The sequence below is a fragment of the Callionymus lyra genome, chromosome 15 (assembly GCF_982586985.1).
Source record: "Callionymus lyra chromosome 15, fCalLyr1.hap1.1, whole genome shotgun sequence".
In the NCBI taxonomy this organism is placed as follows: domain Eukaryota; kingdom Metazoa; phylum Chordata; class Actinopteri; order Syngnathiformes; family Callionymidae; genus Callionymus; species Callionymus lyra.
The window spans coordinates 19,239,448-19,259,287 of record NC_141832.1 but is presented as its reverse complement, the minus strand read 5'-3'; the positions used below and the strand labels follow the sequence as shown (position 1 = coordinate 19,259,287).

General features: G+C 39.7%; 1 protein-coding gene across 1 annotated transcript in view; it reads right to left on the bottom strand.

Moving 5' to 3' along the window:
• The window catches only part of LOC148065222 (inactive phospholipase C-like protein 2), an 88,466-nt gene that overhangs the window by 24,853 nt on the left and 43,773 nt on the right, over window positions 1-19,840 (bottom strand). The window contains exons 2-3 of the mRNA XM_087810079.1: window positions 8,059-10,545; window positions 3,249-3,452 (exon numbers count right to left, since the gene is read on the bottom strand). Coding sequence (XP_087666205.1) covers window positions 3,249-3,452; window positions 8,059-10,545 — 2,691 coding nt within the window. The remainder of the gene's footprint in view (window positions 1-3,248; window positions 3,453-8,058; window positions 10,546-19,840) is intronic.

The following is a 19,840-nucleotide window of genomic DNA, read 5'->3' as shown; positions in this document are numbered from 1 at the left end:
GCCAATAAACACCCCTAGAAGAAAGTTATCCTTCATTACAACACAAACAGAAATCAAACTTAATATTCTGTGGTTAATCAACAATCTGTTTGTCTGGCTCGGCCTCGAGAGAAAGTTCTCGTGGGCTGACGATTGTTGAAGGACCCACAGAGAGGGTGGGGGTCAATGACTGCATACTGATGTTACACAGCACATGACCTGTGTGTTGGCTGCGATGCACATGAATACACACACATAGCATCTTTTGTTCTCGGGTACCGCGAGTGTCAATAGTTCAGTATGTACAACGTAAACACATGCTGTAAAGCGATCAGGCTTGATTTACATTTTAAAATGTGTTGTTGGAAAACTTATAACCCAGAATATTTGCATTTGTGTATTTGACATAATCAAGATGAATTCACTGGCTAATATAGAAGCAACCCCTGGTTTCACTCGCGTCTACAACCAGGAACACCTGGCGTGTATCAAACTTAATATATTCTGTTTGTGCTCCTGACAGTCGGAGGCTTCCAGACTTGAGAAGCAGCAGACTTGATCACCATGCACTCAGCTTGTGACCCACTTCAGCAACTAATCAACAAAAGTGTGCGGAAAAAGCAGCATCTTAACTTATAACACCCATTTATTTAGGCCATGCAAATGCCGGCGTGTTGAAAAATGTTATATTCTGCTACCAGAAAAAACTGCATGGGTCAGCACGACTTCATTCTCTTACAGATGATTTATGTTGCCTCTTCAGGTGAGTGTGGGAGAATACATAAGAGCAGGTAAGCTATAGCTTGTAGAGGATAGTGCTAATCACTGCACTTATAGAATGACCCCATCCTCGTGCTGAACATCTCAAGCTAGATTTAAACCCTTCAGCTAACCCAGGCAAAGATTTACATTCTTAGGGTTGACAAGAAAACTCTGTTCTCCTTCTTATCAAATGTTCCACCTGGCAGGAAAAGAGCTTTTGAAGCATTTCCAATTTTTGGAATCTGTGATTCCGATGACTTCCTTTAATTTATGTGGAGCAAGAAATGTAGAATGTGTTTGTGTGCGGCTGAGGCGGTTTTTAAGATTAGACATTTCAGCAATATAATGTATGAATACAGTACAGGACACTACTTTGAAGAAACTAGAATATAATGCTGTGTCTCAAATCACATACTTCTCTTAGTGCACTGTGGTTAGTATGCATCAGGATAGTGTACGTACCGACTAGTTCGCAAATTCTCTACAGATAGTATGTCTCAAATCAAACACTGCCGCTACGCACTAACAGGAAATGACGCGACAGCTTCTTCTTCTACTTCTATTTAACGATGATCTCAACCAGCTGTAGGAACACTATCATCGACACCTGCTAGCAGCACGTTTGGTTTGGATCAAGAAATATGAGAAACGAAAAATATGACATGAAAAGTGTAATATTATCAATATTAACCGTAGGGGCGTCGCTCTAAACTTTTTCTCTTGCCGCCTCCATTTGAGTGGTAGTGACGTAACTTCCGTTAACAACGTCTACGTCACTAAGATAGCGGCCCTTTAGGGTAGAAAGTGTCCATCGATCCATACTCAGTTTTGTGGGCGTTTTAGTACGCCAATATAGTGTGCATGGAGCATTACATTTGGCATGCTATAAATTGAGACGCACTTATGCACTAAAAATACTAAGTTTAAGTACGCAAGTATGAGATTTGAGACACAGCTTAAGTCTTTAGTTATTTCACACGTTTCTTAACGTTCCTTCTTCATTGAGTACATATTTCCCCATCAGTTCATTCATAGTTTTGATGCATTCAGTGAGAATCTAGTTTGTAAATACTAATGAAAACTAAGAAAAAGCATTGAATGCAGTGTATAAACATGAACCTTTTTGATTAAGAATTACATATACCTCGCATGACATATGGAGAAATTAAACTGAAGATCACAGAACAGGTGTTGGGATTTCTATGGTGTAGAGTTTCCCAAATAATAGAGAAGGTGTGTCCAAAATATTTGGCTTGTACTGTGTATACCTTAAATCTTCTGAGAAAAGCAAAACCAAGTCTTACTTCAGCAGCATAAGAACTAAAATGCTTTCCTAGCACCTTCATCTACCGCAACATTGACTACCCCGACTACTGGTTTGCATCTGGGTACTGGTCCTTGAGGCTTTAATACCAGAAAAAAATACTCATTTTTACATTATAGATCTTGATGATGGATCACTGTGGGTTTTCATTTGAAAAACAACCAACATTTCTTGGGAACACTCGCCTCTTGATACAATGCAACACTTTTTATGGTCACAAATGATATGCTTTTCCAAAACGGTAACTGGTAAACGAGAAGGAATGTGCAAAAAACAACAACGAGAATACAAATTTCGAGATCCATTTTGCAAAGGGGAAAAAGGCAGACGAGAGGCCAGAAGAAAAGCCTTTTTATCAGCCGGTCGTTATATTAATGCCTACATTAAACTGGTCTGAGGTGCAAAAAAGGTTGGGGACCCCTGGACTACAGTCCATTTCCCTCGCATTACTTCTTTTTTCACTGAAGGGAAGGATGTTCCAGTGCTTAAAAAGCTAGATATCATCATTCCACTTTACAGGGTGGAAAGCTTCAAAAAGGACACATGACATCCTTGCACCACATCAGCTGCATTCACACTGTATTTTCAACAGAATTTTTCAAATCAATCCAAGCGTGTCTATATGAAGGATCCAGAGCCAGGATGGCATTTCCTTTTGAAATTTACTTTCAGCCATTATTAAAGGATGCTGAGATATGCCATGTTAATAACAGAATTATCTGTTTTTTATTACATAACGACACCAGATTGAGCAAAGAATCTTGTTTAATCGTGCGCTTTACTTTGTTTCTGCCTGCAAAGTTGACTTTTTTAACATAGAAAATGATTCTATAACATAAACCAATGTCCAATATGTTATGTAAAGAGTGTATTAAACACAATCTGGTGACATCCTTATAGAAGAGGTGAATAACGGTCATATAATTCTTAACCAAAAATCCTTGCTCTTTATATATAATCTCTATGAATGACAAAGAGTTCATTGCTTCAGTTGATAAAAATACGATCGGAAAATAGCCAAAGCTCAAGTCCAAAGCTCTTTTAAACCAAGTTTAACAATATCTTTACGAGAAAATCCCAGTATAAGCCTTCATAAAAACTAAGCAACAATGACTTTCCCCCCCACCCCCACAAAAAAACATGTTCAGATCTTCCAGGAATCAGTGAAAAATTTGAGGATTACCATGTCGTAGGCGTTGAGGACTTTCCGCAGTAGCTCCGGTACAGGACCCTGGGCCTCCATGGTAGGGTACGTCTCACTCAGGTCCAGGGTGACCCTCAGTGAGCGCTCGCTGTTCATCAGCCAGCTGGACACCGTCAAGATACACTGCTTCATGTTGGCAGCAGGCGTCAAGCCACAGAGCTCTTTGAAAGAAACCATGGCATTCTAGAAGGGAAAACATAAGCAGGTAAATAGGACGTTGACTTTGGTGAAAACATCTTTATTAATACGACTTCATATGCCCATAAGACCTTAAGTTTCAAAATGATTGACAAAAAATATGGATTTCCATTAGAACCCTTGTTTAAAATGAAGTATTAAAATAAAGACTCAAAGTATAAACCTCTCATAAGAATGGAAATACAATCAGTTTCAGACATTTCACACAGAGATATATCCCGCTGTAAAGCTTTCCACTGTTTTTATGTCATTGTTTATCGCAAAACAAAGACACCTTTAGGGGCATACGATTGAAAAATGCATTGAGGAATTGTTACTGTGACTTATTTCAATGGTGCACTTGAACACATAATTCATCCCTGTTACAAAAGGAGGCAAACGAGAGAACGAAAATCTGTCAGTGTCTCGTGTATCATGGAGGATTAAATTGAACCATGAAGAATTTTGATGCTACATACGATTTAGATAGCTGTTTTCTTTTCTACTTATTTTTAATTATCTACACTTTCTTTTGTTATGTTTAGGCTCCTGTTGTCTCCGGGCTCCTTTTCAATTGTAACAAATCGCAATAACAACTGAAACTTGTTAGATTATTGTTTAAAATAGTTTCACTACAGCTGAAAATCATTTGAATTCAGTTGACAAGTGTTTGAATTCAGTTGAAAATTATTTAAATATAGTTGAAAATGGTTTGAATACAGTTGAAAATTATTTGAAATACAGTTGAAAATTGTTGGAATACAGTTGAAAGTTGTTTAAATACAGTTGAAAATTGTTTAATTACGGTTGAACATTGTTTGAATACAGTTGAAAATGGTTTGATTACGGTGAAACATTGTTTGAATCCAGCTTAAAATGGTTTCATTACACTTGAAATTGTCATTTTATGTGTATGATTTATATAACAACAACTAATTCTGTATGATTTAAACTTGCAAACACACCGATTTAAAGGACCAGATGATAGTGACATAAATTGAGTTAAAATGCGCACTGTCCCTCAATTGATAATATTAGTAACAATAAAATCAAGTCAGTTCTTGAATCTATGTTGTCACTTCATTTTTAACGACCGAATATTTCCGATTAGATCCCCTTCATTGTGATGGAATGTGGGCTCATTGCATAAACGTTTAACCGTCTGGTACCAGAAGTTCGATAACACAGTGTTTGTCCTGGACAATGCAAGCTGTTCTTTTTCCTGGCACAAAGCAACCACAGTTCAGTACAACTCAGTCCTTACATCTCCTTAAGTATCACTGCCAAGCATTCTTATCGTCTATTCCAACACAGAGCATTGCACAAAAGGCAGCACAAAGTTCTTACCCTGGTACTCTAGATAATATAGATAAACCTCAACTGATAACCTACTTATCTACTTTCTTAGAATCCGTACCAACATCAACTAAGCTGATTATTAGGGCCACCACTTTGTGTTAATGGCTCAAAATACTTTTGAAATAACACAAAATTCCTTGAGCTATCAGTTGACGCTTTTTAAATAAACGCTAATTTGATGAACTGTGAGCTCAATTTGGAAAACAAGTTGCCTTTCCCTAAGAAAGTGGTGAATGTGGATATATTACATTGTTATATTACATACATAGCCAAAGGCAAAGATGAATTAAGGAAACATATGAAAAATCTGGGTCTTCAGAAAATTAAAAAACAAATGTTCATTGGATTATCTCAATGATAAGAAAGGCAGCACTTTGCACTGAATCACAATTTCTTAAAACCCCTTATATTAATATTTTAGATATTTTGATTTTCCAAACTACAACTAGAAACCATTGCCAAAGCCCTTGTGAACCTCACACTTGATCTTTTTCATTCACACATTAAAACCCTTGGCGTGGGAAGGGTCATCGAGTGCTGGCACCAATCCCAGCTGCAAAAGAGGGAATTTGGCATCCAACTTTCTGATTGAGACTTTTAAGCCAAGTGAAAGGGCGTTGAGTGGAAAGACATAAAAAAAAGGGCAATCAATATAACCCACAATTGCAACGAAGATGTGATACTCCTGGGGCTTAAAATGGAGTATACGAAATAGCATAAGGTGGCGACTACAAAACACCTTTTGCATAAGGAAATATGAGGACAACAATCGTCAGAATTCTACCCATAACCATCCCATTCCCACGTTAAAATCCGAGTCAAATCCAGGGACCATTGGTCTTACTGACATATTATTCTAGGGATTAAGAAACGGGTTGATCAGTATCGACAGAAACATGGATTATTACGTCCCTATACATGCAGTACCCACGGCTTTAGCGAGGAACCGGCATTTTGCGAGACCGTCGTGACACAGATAACCAGCCCGAAGTTTAGTAATCTGCTCACAAAACTCTGCCGGTGTGGGAACCTGCAGTCTGTTGGCGTGACTTCCAGCTCTAAGTGGAAAACCTCCCGAACCCCCTGAGGATGTGCTGTCACTCCGGAGGCCAAGTTTGCCGAAGACAGTGAGACATTCTGCCTTCTGTATTCTCGACCTCGTTTCACACCTGTTGGCGCAGTGAGCCCTGTCGGAGCAAAAGGGACTCTGTCATCTCCGACGCCGTTGCCTCGGCATGCATGGGATCGACACGTGTGGCGGCATGTGACGCCGCCTTTGTGTGGTCGTGGCTGAGGTTATTAGCATTCGTGTGTGGGACCGACACATGCGTGTGTTTTTTCAATTGTTGTGCAATAAAAGCCATACTGTTTAGTTGCAGCAAGTACAGAACCCAGAGAGGGGCTTGTGTTTTTAATTAGACCTCCCCCCCCCCACCTTCCTTTTCCCCAACATTCCCCAAATGAGAGTGTCCCGTTACAAGAGTGCTTTTGTTTGTGTTTGCCCCTTCCTCGCCGTTTCAAGTGTTCCCCCTTCTCCCCGTCACTCTGGGAAATCACACCGACTAGTTGTGAAATGTTAGCGAGACTATGAGGGGCACGAGCACTTTCTCTGCAAATTAAAAACACACCCACCAGGCGGGCACCATGACTGTACCCTCTCTCTTCACATGGTTCAACATTAATAGCGGCACTCCAGGAAGGACTTGATTCAAGTCTCCGGCAGAAATAATTGATTTGTTGCCTGGCTTCAAATTGGAGGCATGGCAGTGCATCTGCTCACGGGTCGATCACAGATCACCGCCTCGTCGTTTTTTTCTAATGGCGACATTGTCTTTGCATCATTATTCAAAGCAGACCACCTGAGCGCTTCCCTTTAATTAGCTTTTAAAAAAAAAAAGCAGTATTTGATGATGACATCTGAACCGTTTCCTGCTTCCATGGTGACAACTGAAAAGGCTGACACTAGGGAATATTAATACAAAATAAAAGGGATTTCTTTCTTTGCCCCTCGAATCTAATGAGCTTTCAAACAGTCCTTGAAATCTCTACAGGTAAATCCATCTGGCTATACAAAGTGTTTTTTTTTCATTTGAAAAAACATAACCTTTGATTATTGGACTCTTTCAAATCTCGTATTATCTAATAATAATTCAAAAGAAAATAATTAGCATTTCAAAAGGAAAGCGGCAACTGTGTGAAGGTAAAAGCACTTGGCCCTGCTTTTTGTGTTTGAATCTACATATTATATATAGTAGATATTTTTGCAATGGGATTTTGAATGTTCAGACCTTGAGTCCTTAATTCCCACTTTCTTTTCTGTTTACCCTTTTAAGCTAATGGGTTATTTACCACAGATCTTTCCTTCTTTTCCTCCACTATAAAATGCATGACGCTATGCCATCAAATCTCTGCTGACATCTGCTTTGTTTGCTGTTCCACGGAACTGATTTTACTGCTCAGACTTGTTTATATCACAAGCCAGTCCTATTCCCACTGAATCTTAAAGTATTTCCCCAGAAAATTGATTTCTGCTGAGATAACCCCATATATTATTTGCTTTCGAGGCGCTGCAATTCCTTATAAATACACGATCATGAACACAATAAAACATTTATAAGATCGGTTATTTCGACACATGGAGGCCTGACCACGAATGTGAACCTTTAACCAGGTTAAACCTTCAAAAGTAGTTGACATTTAGTTTGTGAATAATATTAGTGGGTTAACGGTAGGCCATTATCTAAGCACCGCCGACAGCAAAGTTGAACAAAAACTTTAACAAACAATTTGACAACAATTTGAGAAAACAGGATGTTAACTTACTTTAATCATCCCAGCAGTTTAAAATATTTGCCCATTTCCAAATTCCTACCTACTTGCTCGGCAGCGAAGACCTTCAACGGCTGACATTAATGATTACACTATTCATAAACCTTTTAATTGTACACTGATGTCACTTTAATTACAGCTCTCTGGTACCACATTAATAGAGGATAATTAAGGATGAGCCTCTTTACACAAAGCAAGAGATTAGTCCGGTCAGTAACACGGCCACTTATTGTCAATGAATTAGTAGCCATCGTGTGAAAGACAAAATAAATCCATCGTCTCACTCATCTTTCCGTTTCAAGAAAAGAACATAAATTATATCAAAATTGACTTAAATTACACACTGACACTTAATACTTAATATGTGGAATTGCTGACATCAACAGAAATACACCTCTAATAATTTATTGAACATAGGTCTTACCTGGACATTTTCTCTGAGGTCCGTGGCTTCCCGGAGGGGCTGGGTTGACGCCCTGAAGAGCTCATCTACAACTTTGATTCCAGTTGTCTTGGTATTCGTGTACTCTCTTGCTTTCCGGCTTTTCCTGACCGACAGACCTCTCTTGTGCGCCTTGCCTCCGCCTCGTCTGTTTGTGATGGCTACGTGGACGAACAAAGTGGTGTTCGGCAAGAACTCTCCGGTCAGAGATTGTAAGGGGACGTGCCGATATCCCGGCTGTAAGCACTCAAAGGGGATCGTGTACTGTCCGATGAATTCATCCCCAATGTAGTCATCGTCCAACACCACGAATCGAAGCACGGCCAGTTCTGGTAAATTGATTTGAAATTCAAAACTTTCATCAAAAATGGGATTGTCACCAGTCTGGGACACGGTTTTCGTTCGCTGCTCGGCGCAGTCCGCTGGAATTCCATGAATCTCTACATATATGTAGGGTTCCACCACGTCACCCTTTGCAGCAGAGCCACGGGGTTTAGGTAAGTTCTGCCCGCTGATGACTTTGATGTGAAGGAGCTGTGCCGACACACCTGGGAGGGAGTCCCTAGCATTGGCACTGAAATACGACACCTCTTCCCTCATGATAGCGGGCCGCAGCACATAGCCACAGTTGCCATTTTGCCTGAACCAGCCAAGGTTTAGGTCCATCATCAGGCCTGGCGTCTGGTAGTTCATGGCCACAATCTGGCAGCCACACTTCCAAAAGTCTTGGGGGTTCATGTTACTGGCATCAATCCTCATGGGTGTGGGATAAACTCTGGAGAGGAAGCGCTTGTTGTAGCACACAAACTCCTCCGGATATTCATTTGCAAACCTATTAGCATCTACCTCGTTCAATGAACAAATCTCCCAGTATTTTTGGTCTCTTTTTGAAATGTCAAAGTCTTTGAACTGGACGGACTTACAAAGCGATACTAGGTCGGACAGTTCTTTGCACAGTCTCAGTCTTTTGCATCCCAAGCCGTTAAGGTGGTCTTTCTCATCTGCACCCACTCTTCGAGACATTTCTAGTCCCTCCTCCTCTTCCGTCACATCCCCCTCAGCGTCAGGGTAATTTGGTGGAAGCCTCTTACCCTTGATGAGGATTTTACCTTTGAGCTTTTCAGGAGAGGGCAGGTATATCTCTTCTCTGTTGGGCGATTCAAGATAAAGCTTGTCCCCAAGAATCTTTTTCATGTGTTGTGCCATGACCCTTTGCTGAGGAACACAGCAATGGGCCACCAAACACAGAATTAAGGGATACTCAGAACTCTCAAAAGCATATTGGTGTATAATGTCCAGGACTTTGGAGAACGCCAGCTGTGAAGCCACGGAACTTCCGACGTACACTACTGGTTCGTTGTCAGGCCCGTCCCATACGATCACCTCGATGCTTCGGCATCCCATCCTCAGAGCGCGGATGTAACTGCTGATGTCTGATGAACCCCAGAAGTGGTCTTCCAAGAGGGAGGCATTATGTGAAGAGTTAATATAGTAGTGGGAAAGTGGTTGAGTCATGTCCTGACACACCCGTTTGTGCTGAGGGTCAAATATGTGGCATTCAGAGGAAAGGAGGTAGTGTGTAAAGCCATCAATGGAGAGAAAAGCCCTCTCCCTGCCTTCAGTAGAAGGCTCAAATTTCTGTACTATCTCCCTGCACATATCCTCCGTTACGCCCTCCACACCCTGTTCTACTTCAACAAACAGCATGAGATCCTTACTGTCTAGGTACTCCTTGTTGCTGGAGAACTGCACCAGCAAGAAAAAGATCTCTGGTCTTGTGCAAAGTTCACAGTAGGCCTCCACAAAAGTATCCATGTTAATAGCCTCTACATATTGGTCCTTGGCTTTCTGCAGTTCCTTAAATTTCAGTTCTATCCTCGATTCTTTCATTCCAGGATTAAGTCCCTTAATTATCTGAGTCGCTCTAAAAAGGTCTATGTGTCCTTCTTTTTCCATGTCGGCAAGCTCGAACACTGACCCAATCCAAGACGTCCGCAGACTTGGCTGGCTAGGTTCCACCATATCCACTGGGTGTCTGCCATAGGAAACCAGGTACCGCAGTCCCATCACCCACGTGCTAACAACATCAGCAGTGCTTGCTACTAAATCTAATGACTCATAGTTGTCCCCATAGATGATGGAGAAAGCACATTCCTCAGGGAACTGATCAGAGAGTCCATTACTGCGTAGGACTGGGGTTTTCTTCCCTAACCTGACTTCTTTGATGCTCTTGATTTCCAGTTTTGCTTTCTCTGAATCCTTTTTGGATGGTTCCCAGCGAAGCCAGTGCATATCGGGATCCAGGAGGAAATACCGGTTGTACATGCGCGAGTTGGAACGCACCTTCTTCATTTCACAACCTTCCATCATGAAGGCCATGCAAGCAGCGGTGCTGTTGATCTTGCGGTCATTTGGCATGGAACTGAAGGACACGGTCTTCTTCCTCACCTGCCTCTGTTTTGACCCATCCTGCAAAAGAAGAGAGGTGAGGTAAATGTTAGTGTTGTATCCTGAAATATGGAGTTAAATACTAAATTGATTTCTTAGTGACATTTTTATGACTCTATCTGTTAAAATAAACGTGTCTAGTTTTTGCTTTAACTGCCGACATTGTAAACCAAATATATGTCGTTACATTTACGATCTATATGAAGCTCTCATCTATGGTCAAAAACTTTGGGTAATGTCCAAAAATTTGTTTGCTTAACTGGACTCTCTCTTTGAGATATGGTGTGATGTACTTTCATTTGGGATGGCCACAGAGTAACCAATGCTCCTCCACATATAGGTTTTCCATGCATGTCCAACTGGAAGGAGACTCCCTATCAGAATCAGTTTGAGGGACTATGACCTCTGACTGATGGGAGCACCTCATTATTCTACTAATGGATCCGGGTGAGCGGGTTTTTGAGAAGACGAAAATCTGGGCTTTTTTAGCTCCGCTACGGTAGAAGAAAGATTTATGGATCAACGAACTTGCAAATAAATTATTAACTTGCTCAAAACTAAGGCCGGAATCTATACTTCTTTGAGGAAATCTTACTTAAGAAGTGAAAGATAAGACACATTAATTAGTACATGTATTACCAAAATAAGAGTTACATTAATTGCTACAAGGGCAGATTAGCTAAACTCCAAAAAACATCAGATAAATAGATTGTAACTTGGAGCAACCAGACACTGTAAGCAGTTCTATTGCTACACAAGACGTTGATTATCTAGACTAAGCTAAATTCAGATGGCCTGGTTTTGGGGGCTTGGAAAATATGGCTGTTGAATAATGCATCCCGCGGAGAACAGCACATTTGATTGTACACAAAGTGAATTACTGATTAACAACGCTACACAAAGCAATTGCTTTGAGATTTATTGGAATTGAGTTTAAAAAGCCATTCATATGTAGCATAGGTTAGATTTCCCTCTTGGTAAGTAAACTTTTGATGGTTCTTTTCTGAGTAGAAATCCCACGCAGCTTCCTTATCTTCCACATTATTGGTTCGAAGAAAATGAAACAAATATTTCCACTTATATCTGATAAATGTACTCCCACTAAGGAATGTGTATTGGAAATAATTTGGCAACGATGCGATATATTGCAATACTCTAGAAACAATGACATACTGTATTGTCTGGGTACTTGACTCTGGTGATATGATACGTAACAGGGGAAAACATATAATATATTCTGATACTGTAGGAACAAGGATATATTTGTAGTATTGTCCGAGTACTTGACTCCGGCGTTGCAGAATTTACAGACCACATGAATCTTGACAAAGTTGTAACTGCTTTCATTTGTTTTGAAACCTAAATATCTCCAAACATCAGCTGCTCGAGCCGACTGTATCCCCTCATCCTCAGTCATCACCAGGATCTCGTGGAGGACGTAATGATTGATGCCATCTAGCGGCTGGAAGTGTCAAACATTTCCACTTATATCTGATAAATGTAACCTTTTCTTTCCTGGTCATATTTTAAACTACTCTGTCTTGCAACATATTTCAGGTCATCTTCTACCCTCCGTTGTGCTTCAGGAAAGATGGGACTCCCTACAAATGAATCACATTTGTATCGATGTCACTCCAACACAAACGCCTCACTCACACCAGCGTGTCCATTTTGCAATCCCTGATGGCAGAAAAGTAATCAAGACCAAAAAGAGCTCCGTTCTGCCAGTAGCCATTTCCTGTATTGATTTGACGGACACTGACTGAAGTGTGCAGGATATGTAGCGAAAGCTCAGCGAGACAGAAACTCAACAAATTGTTCGTGGCAGATGTGTGCCGCGTTCTGATTGTTTCCAGGCTTGAGGAAGTGATATCCCCCCACAGGGGGTGAAAGGGTCACCGCCCCCTGTGTCTTATTTACAAGCTGCTACAATAAGATCAAAATAAATTACCCTTAACTTTAGAAGCGCCGTAGTCTTAGATCTCAAGCCAGTAACGAACCGTCTTATCAGATGCTTATAATAATTGTTACACTGCCCCGGGGCGGGTTTTCATTAAGTGTGTGTTTGAATTCAACTCTGTTGCTAAAGGGGGGGTTTGACCTCTGAGGTAGCAAAGGGTTAAACACAACCTCATGTTAGGGGTAAAGGTGATGATAATGGCAACCTGAAAAAAAGTCCAACACAATGTCCAAGTATGTCACAACCTCTACAGGCTACAAAGCTATGTTTAAAAAAAGATTTAAAAAAGAATACAAATAAGGAAGAAAGGTAACACGGAAAACTTGCTTCATTATAAAAACACATTGTATAAAAAAATAATAATAATCTTTTCACTTTTGTGCAGAAATGTTTTAGTGGTCGAAAGTTTCTATCATAAGCGGGCAAGTTTAGGATTTAAAGTGCTTTAAATTCTGCTACAACCGGGCGTAAAATACAGACTTGTTTAAGTTTTTATGGAACAATTCTTCTCGCCGAGGCTTCAATACAAGATTTCTGTTACAGACTGCTAGACAAAATAATTTCTCCTCCCGGGATCAATAAAGTATCTAACTATGTATCTATCTGAAGGAAAATGAAGACAACTGAGCTCCAGTCCCTACATTAAAATGAACATAAGTTTATGTCTATAACGGGTAAAAAAGATCAGATCACTTTGAAAATCCTCCCATCCCTTAGTCGACATGAGGGCGAGTAGAAAATAAGTAAATATGTCTTTAAATCCTTGGAATACTGGAGGAATTCTCCCCGTCTGTCACTGCATCTGATAAATCCCCGGGCCCACATGCTGGCTCCCTGCCAATCACCACGCTACTATCATCACACTTAAAGGTTAATTTCCGTCAGGCGATAGTCAGCCTCAGCTCAGTAACTCACACCCACAGCCCTGTGAGTCACAGCCCTCGCACAGTGATGTGTTGTGGGGATCAATGTCTGCACACACCATGACGGACATCTCGACATTGTTAATCCATGTAAAACAGCCGTTGCTCAAGAAGCCATGTTCAAGACTGCAATTCGGGTTACAAGCGTCTTTAGTTCGTGCGTGAGGCACCGTCACTGGAAATATGTTCGAAAAATTGGAGAATAAACCGAGAATTTAGATCCTTAGCACAGATCGGTGTCAGAAATAGAGCTGAGACTGTAACTCCGTAAGATTAAGGCTAGTAACCATTTGCTTTTGTATCATTTTTTTTATATAATTTTTCCTGACAATTTATATACATAATCGAAATTAGTTTATTTTTATTTAAAAACATAGTCGTGACAGAATACACAGAATTTACTCCCACTAAGGAATGTGTATTGGCAATAATTTGGCAACGATGCGATATATTGCAATACTCTAGAAACAATGATATACTGTATTGTCTGAGTACTTGACTCTGGTGATATGATACGTGTTACGTAACAGGGGAAAACATACAATATATTCTGATACTGTAGGAACAAGGATATACAATATGTGTAGTATTGTCCGAGTAGTTGACTCCGTCGTTGCAGAATTTATAGACCACATTACTCTTGACAAATTCGTAACTGTTTTCATTTTTTTTGAAATCAAAATATCTCCAAACATCAGATGCTCGAGCCGACTGTATCCCCTCATCCTCAGTCATCACCAGGATCTCGTGGAGGACGTAATGATTGATGCCATCTAGCATCCGGATGTGTCAAATAGTTGCATGTTAATGTAAAATCAAAGATATTGAATCATTATATTTTAAACAACATAAATGCGATTTGTAAGTCATAATCTATTTTGAGTAAGAAAATAAATACAGTACATTATATATATTTATACAGCGTTATGAAAATATATCAATGCTGTATTTTTCTACACCCCTATTCTCACTCCCCCAACATTAAAGAAGGCAACTTAAACTGTTACAATCAGTCAAATGTATCCCCAAAATAATACCAATAGAACATACTTGCTTCAGAACAGATTGAACCCAGACATTGTTTCAAAAGTACTGGTTGGTACTGCAACAGTATAGGAAAAAGAAAGGATACCCATAAAAGAACTTCACATGTGACGCACACCATACTAAGGTGCTTCCCTTTTTTTTTTTAAGATTAAAGGAAATGTTTCTCATTGGCACTGCTTATAAAGAGCTTTAAAATAAATATTGTTGGTTTATCTTGTGAAATAATTTCAGTTTCACAAGCATCTGGTAAATTACAGAAGTACAAACTAAACTCCATATGCAATTTGGAAATCATTAGCACGTAAAAGCTTCAGCTTCCCACATTTTCATCACTAATTCTTGCTGTTTTAGGCACTTTTGTTTGTGACCATTTCCTCCAACAGAGCATTTAAAAAAATATATTTTTGTCTCTTACAAGACTGAGGCAATTTCCGGAGCTTCCAGTTCCTTCAGCTTTATTCCCCATTTGTACTTTTGTTATGTTAGCAATTTAGCAAGTGTGCCGACAGCTAACTAACAATGGTTCTCGTAGCAGGGGGTTAGTTTAAATTGCTCATCACATTTGAAAGGAACTCTTAGGGTGATTAGATTGTAAAAAAAACTAAAAAAAACATGTTAGTGCTAAAAGCCTAGCCTTCAAGCTACTTTTCTTTTAAAACACCGGTTTAATGCATTCATTATTTTCACTGAACCAGCAAAAAAAATAGAATAGCAATAAACAAACGTTGAAAGATACACCTCATCATCGCTGAATCAGCTGCAGCTCCCATCAAACAAAAAACCCAGTATCCCCCCAAAAAACTGCACACTCTGCATTCATCTGTCTGGAATCCAAAGTATTTCTAAATGCGAGATGTCTGGTTTCATCAATAAGCCCAGATTTTGTTTTTTCCTCGGAAACTGCAGAAGCAGCTTTTTTGGAAGACGTCAGAGGTGCTTGTTCGGTACTGACAGATCAGTGTTTCAGAGTATTGCCCGTGTATTCTGTTGTCGCAGGAAGGAGATCTCAAGTAGAATCTGCTCCGGACCAGAGGAGAGAAATCCTTCCAGACTTTCGCTCATAAATTTTGGAAAGATCTTCCTCTCCCTCTGTGTTTGATGGATCTACTGACTCCTTCAAGAAACATCTTAAGACATTCAGTTTTGTGCAGGCTTTTACCTGACTATATTGGGGCTGCTGTGTTTGTCACAATGTTGTCTTTGGCTTTGAAAGTATGTTAACTGTGTATTGTTTTAATTGTTTAAGCGCGTTACAAATAATAATATTAATTACATACTTTGTTGAAGGCGGTTCAGTTTGTTTGTCGTTTGAATTCTACACTTGTTGACCACAATTTTCCTTACATTACTATTAGTATTATTATAGTTATATGCATTTTAATCAATTTGTTTTGTTGTTTAAGTGGACTGTTAGATTTGCTAGATTCTTATATTATTACTTATATAAGGTAAGGTAAGGTAAGGTAGGTAAGGTAAAACTTTATTGATCCCTCAGGAGGTCTCCTTTGGGAAATTGTTTATATATAATATATAATATATATATATATATAATTACTTATAATATTTTATTTTGTTGATAGGGGACTAAAGATGAAAGCTTTTGGTTCATTCCGGCTTTTTTAACCATTGTAATTACGTTTTATGAAATTGAAATTCTTAGTTTGATTTAGTTTGGACTGTTATATTTTCTACACTTGTTGACCACAATTTTCTTACATTAGTATTAGTATTATTAGAATTATATGTATTTTAATTTGTTTTCTTGTTTAAGTGGACTGTTACATTTTCTACACTTGTTAACCACGGTTTTCTTACATTAGTATTAGTATTATTATAATTATATGTATTTTAATTTGTTTTGTTGTTTAAGTGGACTGTTATATTTGCTACACTTGTTAACCACGGTTTTCCTAATTATCACTTTTATAATATTTTATTTTATTTATTTTGTTGGACTAAAGATGAAAGCTTTTGGTTCATTCCGGCTTTTTTAACCATTGTAATTACGTTTTATGAAATTATAATTCTTAGTTTGATAGTGTGGACTGTTGTATTTTCCCCACTTGTTGAAAAAAGCTTTCTTCCATTATTATTATTATCATTATTAGATGTATTTTTTTTGTTTATTTTGTTGTTGTTCATAAGCCATGTTGGAGACTGAGTGAACCAGACTGCAATTTGGGTTACAAGTATCTTTAGTAAGTGTATGAGTCACCTTCACTAGAACTATGTTTTAAAAAAAATTGTTGAATTCCTTCAAAAACTATAGAACTATTATGAAATAATTTAGAAAAAACAAGTATACTTGATATCAATCGATGTGAGAAAATATATCGTGCTATATTTCTAGGCTGCCCAACTCTGGACTGTACGGACGAGACTGGGCCAAAGGTCGCCGTCATCAAATCTTCCTCACGACTACCTCAAGGCACGGCAGTAGCTCGTCCTCCTCCTCCTCTCCCCACATCCGAGAAGATTACACAAACTGACATCTGAATCCCGCTGCAGTGAGCAGAATGCAGTCGTCATTCCGCCTGGAACACACACTCCCGCTTCCTAAAAATGCATCAAAATAGACATCCTCTGGGAGAGGGGGGGAAGATGGAGGAGGAGGAAAACAAAATTGAGTGAGGAGACGAAGAGAGGAAGTTTAATGAGTTTAACATGGTTCCATTAAGATGCTTTTAGTCTGTGCAACCTCGATGTCAATAAAGGAAATTCAATCAAAAGCGAAGGATGAATTCTTACGGGCGGATAAGAAGAGCGAGCGGGAGGATTGTTACGCCCCAATAAGGAATTAGGGTGCATACCGATTATGACGACTGGCGGGGCGATGAAAGGAAGAGCGAAGTGGAGTCTGTCACCATTTGTCACGGTAATCTTCTGTGTGGGCAGCTGCCTAAATTCGCTCGCAGCAGTCGTCGAGAAAACGCATTCCACTATCGGAGGGCAGGAGACCAGCAGGATGTGTGAACTGGTTGTGGAAGGGAATGTGGGAAGCGAAAATTAAATATGTGTGGACAAGCTTCTCTCTCATCGCAGGATACGTTGAGCAGGATGATGCAAAGATGTATATATATATCTGAGGCAGGAGTGATCTTGATTTCCAGTATGAATACAAGCATGAGCACGTCCAGGAGCTTCTCCATCTCACTCTGCTTCGAATTCTCCAGATGCCGATCTCTCCTGCTTTCCATCGCCCAGCTCTCCACTGGGGCCAATTATTTCCAGGAGAACTCGTGACACGAGCCCAGGTGAGCCACGTTGCTAAGCACGGGGGACGCCGGGGAGGATCCGTGGCCCCGGGGTCAAGTCTCGTGAAGTTCAAGATCCCCCCCCTCAGGGTGAAAACCCCCTTGTCCGACAAGGCGCGCCGACGCCCGTCGGTCAGGTCACGCCGGCGATCCTGTCAGAGCCGCGTAAAAACAATAACAAATTAATCCTCGCGTTTGCCCGAGGACTTTGTTCTAATCCCATCCATTTGGCGGTTTTTGCTATATTTTGATCGCACGGGGGATGTATTTAAGCGCCGGGATGAATGTGACGATCGTGTGCTTCGCAGCCAAAACAAGCATTGTCGGAAAAAATTCAACCTCAATGATTCACTTTGTGCTTCAGATGGAAAAAGCATTATATAATTTCTAATAAGTTGAATCATGTCAATGGATAAATCAGAAGTAAGTTGTTCATATTGACCGCATCAATTTATATTAGTACTAGCTGAAGTACTCCGTGTTTCCTGGGGATTTTTATAAGATACAAAACCGCAAACAATATTTTAAAGAAAGGCCATGTCATTTAAAATATCTTAATGTCCCTTTAATTTGCTTAAATGGACTTTAAAGGGGGCTAGCGTCATTTGTAGCCGGTCCAACCCATTTGGTAAAGTTGGTAAGGGCTAAAACATGGTCAAAAACTGTGTAACTTGCTTAATACTTGAGTAACAGAGTTTAAAACTTTCTTCGTCTGTTTTAAACTTTGCTAAGCAAAAGTTGCTAAGGGCTAAAAGAAGGTCAAAAACTGTGTAACTTGCTTAATACTTGAGTAACAGAGTTTAATACAGATGAAGAAAGTTTTAAACTCCTTTTCGCTATTGTAGCAATAAGTAGTTAGCGCATGACTGTATGGCCTTTTTGGCCTTTTTGGACTAATGAGGCCAAAAACTAAAAATTTGGCTTAGTCCAGACCAAGTTCCCTTCGTAGTAATAAGATTTATTTCAGTCCGTCTGCGTGGGTCACCTGATCTTAATGTTTTATAGACTCGAAAATTACTTGAAAATTAGTATGTTGGCTACCGACCACTCATTGAATGCTTCATGAGGGAAGGCAACTCGATCAGGTCAAGGTAGATAAGTAAGTAATTTATATTTATAGATTGCTTTTCTAGAACAGGGTCACAAAGCGCTTAAACAATCCAAAAATACCCCAAAAAATAAAATAAATACTTAAAAGGTCAAGACAACACCGAGACAAATACAAGGTAGAGGGGGTATAAAACATGAAATATAATATATGTACAATCTTTTATGAAAACGTTACCATAAATTATCCACGAGAAATATTTCCCAAATTCCTCTGCTTTTAACCACTCATTTATCAATTAAGGTTCGAGTTTGAGGGCGACGCCATCAGGTCAAAGGAAATGGGAATGACATTTAAAATATGCCAGATTTCAATTAAACTCCATCATTTCAGCTCTCTCTTAACCCTTGTGTTATGTAAGTAAGTAAGTCATTTTTATTTAAGGTGATCCGTAGGCCTGAAAACAAATGTGTTTGAGGCATCCCTTGTGTTGTCTCTGGGTCAAAGTGACCCGTAGGCCTAAAAACAAATGTGTTTGAGGTATCCCGTGTGTTGTCTCTGGGTCAAGGTGAACGGCTATCCTCGCTTCCATAAAGGTAAGGTAAGGTAAGGTAAGGTAAAACTTTATTGATCCCTCAGGAGGTCTCCTTTGGGATAAATACATATGCAGTGGTGGAGGTCGTTCACCTTGACCCTGAAACAATACAAGGGATAAACTTCTTTTTTTTTATAGTGGGATATTCCTATATTCTGTATCCATGACTTGCCTTTAAGGAACACGTTAGCACTGAAACCACACTTTGGTCGTCAGGGAAACACTTCTAATAAGATTAAAATTCACAAAACAATGTCGGTAATAAATGCTCTAAAAATATTGATGAATCGTCGATTTGGAAAGAATGCAAGAGCACCTATCGGAGTCACAAGACAATCAATCTGGTGAGGTAAGGTGAAACTGGAATACGCCCCAAAAGGTAATGCACGCAGCAAATTAGATCTTCTCAAAAATGATTGATGACTGCAGACTACAGAGCGCCATTACTCCACTGCCCTTCCCGTATCATCCCAGGGATCTCTGCATCAA